At 36.2% G+C, this 10023-nt stretch overlaps 1 protein-coding gene across 1 annotated transcript; it reads right to left on the bottom strand.

Moving 5' to 3' along the window:
* Window positions 1-778: 778 nt before the first annotated feature.
* LOC127138456 (translation initiation factor IF3-4, chloroplastic) lies at window positions 779-4576 on the bottom strand. Its single transcript, XM_051064908.1, has 9 exons — window positions 4252-4576; window positions 4116-4155; window positions 3972-4031; window positions 3486-3538; window positions 2547-2602; window positions 2408-2441; window positions 1582-1654; window positions 1394-1486; window positions 779-1090 (listed from the first exon to the last, which is right to left on the bottom strand). The coding sequence occupies exons 1-9, from the start codon at window positions 4485-4487 to the stop codon at window positions 950-952; spliced, it is 786 nt and encodes a 261-aa protein (XP_050920865.1). The 5' UTR covers window positions 4488-4576; the 3' UTR covers window positions 779-949.
* Window positions 4577-10023: the final 5447 nt, after the last annotated feature.

Below are 10023 nucleotides of genomic sequence, written 5' to 3'. Positions count from 1 at the left end.
TAATTAGTTATGCATCTTCATTCTTCATGTATATATAAAACTATTGATTTATACATCAATAATTCACGTAACTCACTTCAAACTCTAAAGTAAATTTATCAGTGAATTATAATAAAATTATTTTAAAATGTCAAATCCTTGAAATATCATTTAATGGGCTCTCATTTTCAATACACTTTTTATTTCCTGTACGTAATATATTATCCTTTTTCATATTTTATTCGTCTCCGCGACTGTTTTATCAACCACATAAATTAAGGATAATGCTGGAGTTGTTCAATTATCTATTAACGTTTTCAATTAGAAATTATGCGAATATACCGAGAAGATATTAACCGGAAAAGGATACAGTTTTTACAATTGAAAAGTTTTAACGTCCAAAAGGATATAGTAGAATCTCTGAACATGGTGCATGTGTGTACCATGTTGCTTTCAATACTATATTCTGTTTACTTGTGCGTGTAGAAAAACATTTGACATGTTAGCATTCTTCAAACGTAAGCACTTCAAAACTAAGCTACCTTCAAATCGTTAGGTATGTACGTTGCAGCATCTACATCTTAAACAGAAAATTACATTTTTGAGTCAAGGTTATAAATAAGCTGCACTCAAACAGGTACTGAGTCATAATCAACTATATCACCCACCCAGGCTGGCATTTTTTCCCAGAGAGGGATTAAAAAAATGAAATTCAAAGGTTGAGATACATTGCAAATCAAGTAACTGCAGAAGATTTTCATCCCGGGTGATCTTGTGTGATTACTACCGAAGAGATCGGTTAATGGACAAGGCTGCCTCTATAATTCAACTTCTAATGAACTATATACTATTATCACATGAATTATATGCATTCTATACGTACAACACTCAAATTTCAAAACAGAGCAATATCAGTAACTCACAATCCATCCCTTCTACAATTAGAATCCCGTGTGGTAATTTTTTTCAACTATGCTTCGACACTGACAGAGACTTCATCTGCTGCAGCTATTTTCGGTGTTTCTTGAGGTTTCTGCACTTCAACTTTATTTGGAACAAGAGTTATGAAGATGTTCTTGTCACGGAAGTTTTTAGCCTCCTCTGTTCCAAGCTGCACAAGACCCGAGTGTGGTTTAGATATGTCTCCATTGAAAGTAAAATAAGATATCAGCAAACATTGGCTGCAAAATGACTTAATTATGATATTGAAGAAGATATAAACACAAATGGAATTTAAAAAGGAAAAAGAAACAATAAATAAGGTGGTGGTGATTATTAAGTATTGAAGTGTGCCAAGAGTCTATAGTGCATCAATAAATTACTAGTGTAACATCATAGGACCTTACTTTTTCAATAGAAATTATCGAGAATATGATATTGCTGAATCAGAGCATAGCAAAACGGAATCACATACCTTCCCAACATCGTCCTGAAAACGTCTAATAAGCTCAATAGCATTATTCCTGAATTCTTTTTCACGACCTTTAAGGTTTACTATGATCTTAACCTACAGCAATTGGTCCAAAAGATATTAATACACTTGAAGATGATATATATTGAATATCTACTTTTAATATGCCATTTCGAAATAATAAATGTAACCTTGTCACCATCGGCCAAAAATTTCCGTGCAGCTTTCAAACGTACAGAATAATCATGTTGATCTATGTTGTATCTGTCGAAATAACCAAAATAGTAAACAATCAGATTCTACCAAAGGTAATTGAGTATAGCAACAACTCAAAATAAACCCCGGTTCATAAAAAGCAATCTCCGCAACTGGTCTAATTGAGTTCTTGTTATCAAAAGAAAAACAACCCAATGCAAGTTTTATGTTTTAAAATGATGTTGTACTGTCAATTGTATCTAATTTTTATAGTTTGATGCATCGCATCAAACTTCCCGTGTTTATCTTTAAGCAGCATGACCAAACAAACTGCTCTAAATACACCATGTCCTAATCGATCACACATTTATTAAAAAGAAACAGGATATTAGCAATGAAAGGCCTGGCATGTGAAACTTCATATGTTTATCTTTGAGCAGTAGGAATAAACAAACTCCTCTTGGTGTGTCCTTTCCTAATTGAAGAACCGAAAAGCAAGTTATGACTCATGAACAATAAATTGCACATCACATGCAGCTTATTTCTTTTAGTTTCTCGAGCGATGAAAAAAATTAACAGGTAAAGATGGGTTGCCTGCCAGGAGAAAATAGAGTAAACCCAATTAGATTGAACGGCAATAACAAAATCTATCTGTCCACATTTCTAACCCTTATAAAATATTGATAATTAAATTGATCCATAACCAAGAATGGGAATCTGAATGGAACCAAACAATGTGAATTCAGATATTTCTTTTATGCTTTATTGTCTATGAAATAATATAAGGAAGGAAGGACTATCTAGGCTTCTTTAGGACATTACCCCATTTTGAGCTCCTTCAAATCCATCCTACTAGCTACATTTAAAAGATCATTTGGTCAGCAATTTATATTCAGTCCAAGTTTGTAAAATTGTACAAGATATAAAGGAAATTTCAAAGTCCAGTAAATACAATGCTTACCAGCACTTTTTTTCTGCTGATCTCTTTTCTTCTTCTGCATTTCATATTTATATTTACTGTGAAAGAAAGAAAAAAATATAAGGAACACTAACTTTCAAGGTCCGGCCATTTACAAGGCATGAGTACGTAAGTATGCAGTGAACAGGCATAAAGGAAGTAGAAGTAATCATGGACACGCCAGGATTTTGTTTGGATTATGCTAAGTGACAGTCAAAGGCAAAACTTCAAGAAACATGTGTTTGGGTCTCTCTATGTTGATTCTATTATTCTACATTATTGATAGATTATTTTCTGCACAATAACCTCACCCCCAAAAAAATGAAGCGAATCTTAATGACAAAATACATACCATCCCAAATTAATGATATTCACAGCAAGATAGAATCATAACATCTCCCTCAATACAATGATGCTTTTGTTTTATTAAAAGAGCAGGAGAGAAAAAAAGATAGGAAATATTGTGAAGAAGATGACCATGTAAATGTTAATTTGATGGCTCTATAACATAATTAGCCATAAATAACAACAACTTAATCTTTTTATAAGAACAACACCTTAATTCTAAAGAACAAACAGACCAAAACATAAAATATAATCATCTTATAGTTTAAAATTTAATGTCTATATTTTCAATATTTTTGTATTAATTTATTACTTAATGTATTATATAACCTCAAAAGATATATTTAATCATCAATGGCTAGAAGACAGTGATACAACTAACGTTGAACCACAGAACATCGAATGAGTGTCTTAAACGGTTCAATGACTGCACTGATTTTTAAAGCATTGTTTTGTAATGCCGTAAACCCCTAGTTTTTTATACTACATTCAAAATAAAAAATAAAAATATATGAGATGGGTGTCTGTATCAAAGAAAGACAAAAAAAAATACAAATCGTAAAGTTTCATTTTTTCCAGTACACAGTAAGTTCATACCTGTAATTCATTATTCTAACAACAGGAGGATCTGCCTCCGCAGATACTATCACCTGCAGGGGAAAGAGAGATATATAGAGAGAGAAAGTAAGGCTATGCATTCGCGCCATATCAGAAAAAAATAATATGTACTCAAATGCCACTGGAAAAGGAATGTATACTGAATAAATATACCGAAAACGAATCTCAGACAGTTGGGTTTTCAACAACACAAAACTAAAAATGGCTCTCTAATCTATCGGTTGCAATAGCAATACGGTTAAACAGGCCGTCTAAGTAAAACCATATCAAACTCTCCCTGTTTTTGTTTCTAAACTTTGTAATTATAATCATGTCCAAAGTCCAAACTAAGAAATATGGTGTAAATAAACAAGTACAACGGCGACAAAGTTAACAATGGCTAATAACTAGCCAAAGTGAAAACTACACCTATTTTGCTGAGATAGTATACTAATTGCAACTAATAGAACATAAAGTTTACCATACCAAGTCGAGTTCGGCATCTTCAGCCATTTGAATTGCCTTATCAAGAGACACAACTCCAATCTACAAAAACCAAAACATCTTCAAATCACAGCATTACTCAGCCAAAAAGCATTGAAATCAAAGCAAAACAAAACGAAAACAAACCATATTCTGACTCTGATCAATAAGCCTAACGGTACCCGACCTATTTCAAATCCAAAATCCAAAAGTAACATGATTAAGCGCAAAAATGCTTATTAGAAATGGAAGGAAAAAATCCGCGATGGATGAGTTAGAATACCTAATTTTGGAGAGGTCAAGAGCTTCTTCATTGTCGGCTTCGTTGCTAGGCGGTGGTCTTCTGAAGTTGTTGCCGTAGGCGGAAGTGCGGAGGCTAACACCGTAACGGACGGTTGCGTGGGAGGGGGAATAGTGGAAACTGAGGGAATGAGGAATAGAAGAAGAGAAGAGTGGGGAGATTCTGGTATCGAAGAGTTTGAGTTTAACGGGAACGGTAGTGGTGGTAATGCCAGACATGGCGTTCGTTCGCACCTTTCACGCTTCAACACTAGCGCGCATGTTCTGGCTCTAGTTAGAATCTCTTATCTACAATCTTCTTACTATCTGTTTTATCCACTTCAAAAGTACTAGTTCAATCATCCGAAGATTGGGCCTAGATAATAAATGCCCAAACTTGGAGTTTTTTTACTGGCCAGCCCAGCACTTGCACCCCCAAAGCCCTATATTTCTTTATAAATTTGATTTTAACTCTTTCATAATTTATTTTTTCAAAAGTTTGCAATGTTACTCCCTAAACCTATATAAAAGGCAAAAATAATTTGGCACCTATAGGGTTATATTTGTAAAAAGATCTGGTATGGGCAGAAAAGTCTTATAGTCTCTAGAAAAGGCGATGATTATATGTCGCTTTTAAGGAGGTATTGTTTCGCCCTAAGTGTCCTCATGTCTCCCAGATAAGAAAAATGTGGGGAAAATACGTTTCTTAGACAGAGAGAAGTCAGGATCAGTAGTTGGTTCATGTCTCCATAAGATATAGGGTTTCAATGATCCACCATTGATTGAGTGGACGGTAACCCTCCCCAAGAAAATCCTAGGTCCAAGGTTTATATAAATACTTCACCCTTAACGAGAGAAGCAAACTCCTAAACGGACACACATAACACCTAAAGCAACATGTTTGCATAACAGGGCATCTCACTTCACATGTAGGCATGGCAACATAACCCGTACCCGCGGGCACCCACCCGAACTCGCCCCGAAATTGATGGGGAAAACCCGCTTTGACTGGGTTTGGGTTCGGGTTTGGGTTTCCTCTGATTATAAAATATGGGGATGAGTCGGGTAATGAGGACACTAGTACCCACCCCGAACCCGTCCCATTTATTTCATTATGTACATTATTATTTATTTTTGATAATCTATAATACTAAATATGTGGTCAATATTTTGATATTTTAATTTGAATCTATTATTTAAAATATTTGAAATGTATGTAATGGAATTTTTTAAGATTATTTTATTTTATTATTTGTAATGTAATTTTATTTTGGAAAAAATAAATATTTCTGTTAAAAAAATTGATTTCACTAAATGAATGGTGGCGGGGCAGGGATACCCAAACCCGTTTGAGACGTGTTTGGGTTTTGATTCTCCATCCCCGTTTGGGTTTGGGACGGGGAACGGGGGTTGTTTGAGGATTCGGGTTTGGGTTTAGAGGAGGTAAAAACCGTCTCCGACTCACCCTGTTGCCATGCCTATTCACATGAGCATAACAGGACCTCAACAACCACCGTAAAACCACCGCACAGGGCATATCATCGATATGGGAAAACCCTAACCTTTACAAATTATTATAAACCTACTATGGAGTTTGATTATCACTGACCTTGCAGGGGTAACATATTATTTACCGGTATTTTTGGTAACAATTACGAGTTTGAAAATTTATGAGATTAACTCGAAAAATCTCCAAAGCAATTTGTGCAAATAATTTGTGTGAACACATGTGCATGGGGATTGAATGCAGCGTAGCAAAAGACTTTAAATAAAGTCAAGTTGTGATAAATTATAAGTTAAAAGGAAGTAAATAACATTAAACAAAGTGAAGGAAAAAAATACATGTTCCGTTTAAGGAGACAAAAAACTAAGAAAAAAAAGGTGGACGCAGACGCATACATGTTTCTCGCTCAATTGTTTCTCTCTTTGACTTGGGTACTCTAGTGGTATGAAGAGTATGTATGAAATTTCGCGACCCCCTGATCTCATGTATGAGTCTGCTATTTATTCTATTTACAAAGTAACCATCGACAGCGCTTATGACGACTAAGAGATTTGTTGCATTTGATCCACGTTCAATCCTTCAAACTCCCATTAGTGCGCTTACATGTCTTCCAAGGCAATATCTGCTTGTAACCCATGTTGTGTGGTAACTGTTTTCCACTTCTTCACAAACCTTCGATGATAATTGCTTCAATGTGTTGTCGACGTCGCCTATCAAGGACCTGAGACTTCTAAAATTACTAAGTCTTTATACTATGTTATTCAGTCGATTGGTCTTCTTTGATGGAAAGAGGGCCTCTGTCGATTTTCCTTCTCGAGATTTTGGACATATTTTCCCAACAATCTAGGTCTTGGGGATTTATCCCTGAGAGTCCTCTAAATCATGTTTCGTTGTATCGACATCTTGGTCGATGCTTCATCATTGGTTTATGTCGACGACTTGCCATTAGTGCCTCTTTGAAGACATTTCATTAATGTTTACATAATTGACGTCTTTTTACTAACATTCTTTTGTGGCTTTCTAGTAGCTGAAAAGTCAAGTGTAACACATACACACATGTATTTCTTGACTAGTACAATGGCACCCACCATGGGGCCTAGATAAAACTAACTTACAACATCCCTCTTTCATTCTGATTACTTCCATCTTCCCTCTGAAGATGGCTGGTAAACTCGATGCTCCAATACAAACACCATAACCAAAGGTTTCATTGGTGGAAGTAGTTTTAGCTCCTCGGAAGGAAATAAGAAAGGCAGGTGCTTATTGCAAATGTGATATCTCCTAGATTCCCTAGAGGTGAACAAAGGGAAATAGGGGTTAACACCGCCTTCTCTGACAATGATGTCATGGAGCCAACCATCATGATAATGACCTCATAGTCATCAATGTAGAACATGGCAACTAAGATATCAATCGAGTCTTGATAAATCCTGGGAGCTCTGCCAACATCCTGTTTTGAGATGCATTTTAGAAACTCATTCTCAATCCTAGCGAGGCCAAAGTATTCAGAGGCTCTCTAATAGAATTATCGGGCGAACAGGTATAAGTAAGGGTCCGCGTGACATTAGAGCCAACATGTATTAAGGGTGCATACACCAAGGCGATTCAAGTATGCTACCTTCTCATAGATGTTGTGTCGCCCTAAAGAATCATTTTATGCTGCCCCACCATCAATAAACTAGGGGAGATTATTTCCACTTTGTTAATGGTACTAAAATACCCACTTTCTAGAGGGAGAGTCTGGACGATACAAGGCGATCAACATATAGCTCAAGAATGCTATCAGAGTAGGTTGGTGATATAAAGGGAAAAGTTTTCCCCTGTAGGTGACCTACCCATTAAGCCTCAAATGTTGACATAGATTTCTATGACCCCAGGTTGGGCATAAATAATGAAAGACTCACGCCCACAGAGGACCTGAAAGAAGTCACAATATGTTCATCACCACATCAGGTGACGAAGATAGGTACCTCACTTACCGAGGAAGATGAACATGAACTAGTCAACTAACTCACTAGAAATGTCGACTTATTCTCTTGGACTACCTCTGATATTTTTTGGATAGATGTAAGATTAGTGAGTCACTGCCTTGCCATTGACCATTCTGCCAAGCTAATGGCTCGGAGGAAATAGAAAGTTGGGGAAGAGAAAAAAGTCACCATTGAATAGGAGGTAGGCAAATTATTCGACGTCAGGTTCACCACAAAAACAAAATACCCTGTCTGGATAGCCAAACTGGCGTCGGTAAGGAAAACAAACAACAAAGGGCACATGTGTGTCGACTTCACAGATTTGAATGCCGCTTGTCCCAAGGACCTATATCCACTACCGGACATTAATCACCTTATCGACGGATCTTTGGGATACCACATGTTGAGCTTCATGTATGCATATTTGGGTTATAACCAGATTCAAATGGATCCCCTAAACGCCCAAAAAAACACCTAGATGACGAATTACGGTAACTACTACTATAATTTTATGTCACTCGTCCTCAAGAATGTTGGCACAACTTACCAGTGAGTTATGAACATTGTGTTCTCCCACCAAATCAGGTGGAACATAGATGTTTATGCCGATGATATGATGATAAAAACCATCAAGGGTCACATCCATGTTAAGTATTTATAGGGCATATTGCAGTCAGTCAGGAAGTACAATATGCTCTTGAATTTTGCCAAGTGCTCATTCGGGGTTCAGGATAGAAAATTCATAGGGTTAATGTTAACGAAAAGTGACATTGAAGTCAACTCAGACAAGTGTTGGGCAATAATCTCCATGAGAAGCCTATAAACATCAAGAAATTGTAACAACTTACCTTGTCCCCTTATCTCGCTTCCTTTCATGTGCGGACGACAAGGTTTTCCTTTTCTTTGCTACCTTGAAGAAGAATGAAAGATTCGAGTGGATGACATAATTCGATGAGGAATTCAAAAAGGTAAAAGAATTCCTCGTGTCGCCTCTCATTCTCACTCGCTCGAAAGAGGAATCTTTATTACTTGTTTACCTCTCCATCACAGATCAGGAGATGAGCTCAATACTCGTGTAAGAGACAAATAAAGTTAAAAGGCATGTGTATTTCATAAGTAAGGTGTTAAAGGGAGATAAAGCACGGTATCAAATAAGGAAGTTGCTTCCTTATTTTTAGGGGCACAAGATCTTCGTGAAAAGCAACTATCTTGTTCAACAAGTTCTAAAAAATCAAGATTTAGCGGGAAAATGGTATCTTGGGCCGTATAACTCTCATAATATGATATGCAATACATCATGAGAGGAAGCATCATGTCCTGGGCTCTAGATGATTTCGTTGCATAATTTAGCTTGTTCGTCAACAAGGAAATAACCCTAGAATAGATGTTATCAGTTGAAGGCAACTCCAATGTAAAAGTTAGCGGCGAATGGATAATTTTGGAAGGACTTGGCAAATTATTGATCAAGTAGGCAGTGAAATTTGAATTCAAAGCCAACAACAACCAAGCAGAGTACGAAGCTCTCATTGTCGGCATGGTCCTCGCCCTATAAATGGGAGCCTATCGACTAAAATCCAATAGTGATTCCCAATTGGTCGTCAGTCAAGTCTCTAGATTGTACAAGGATAAAGAGCCTCGTCTAATAATGTGAGCAAATTCTTTACTTTGAATAAGTTTTGAATGATAGCAAATTGTGTGATCATTGTCTAATTGTTGGTTGTGCATTATTTTACATGTTTCATTTGTGTTTTTAGCCTATACTATTATTTCGTGTCTATACATAAAGATCCACATTGATACATTTCTTAAAAGAACTCATAAAAACTGTTTTGTGTCAGTATGTATCGATACATGTTCATCTGCATAGATACATAAATTTGTTTTAAATCACAAAACGTTTTTGCTTCAGTATGTATCGATACACACGAGCTTTGTATCGATACATGCTTAGTTAAAATGTTCTATGTATCGATACATACGAGCTTTGTATCGGTACATGCTTAGTTAAAATGTTCTATGTATCGATACATACGAGCTTTGTATCGATACATGCTTGTATTAATTCTCTAAAATTAATCAAAGCTACAGTATGTATCGATGCATAATCTTTTGTATCAATACATAATTCTGTTTTGTCTACTAACAGCTTCTGTCTTTCACATATAAGAAGTATTTTGACAGCTCAGTTGAACGGCACGAATTCATAAGGGAAAAACAGTTGAACACAAATCAAAGGAGTGTGTAGCAGCAATTGTTTTGAGCAGTTAGAAACCTGAAAGAGACTTCATCTTCTTCATCTTCT

This window comes from Lathyrus oleraceus, chromosome 4 (genome assembly GCF_024323335.1).
Source record: "Lathyrus oleraceus cultivar Zhongwan6 chromosome 4, CAAS_Psat_ZW6_1.0, whole genome shotgun sequence".
Lineage (NCBI taxonomy): Eukaryota > Viridiplantae > Streptophyta > Magnoliopsida > Fabales > Fabaceae > Lathyrus > Lathyrus oleraceus.
This window is presented reverse-complemented; position numbering and strand designations above follow the sequence as displayed.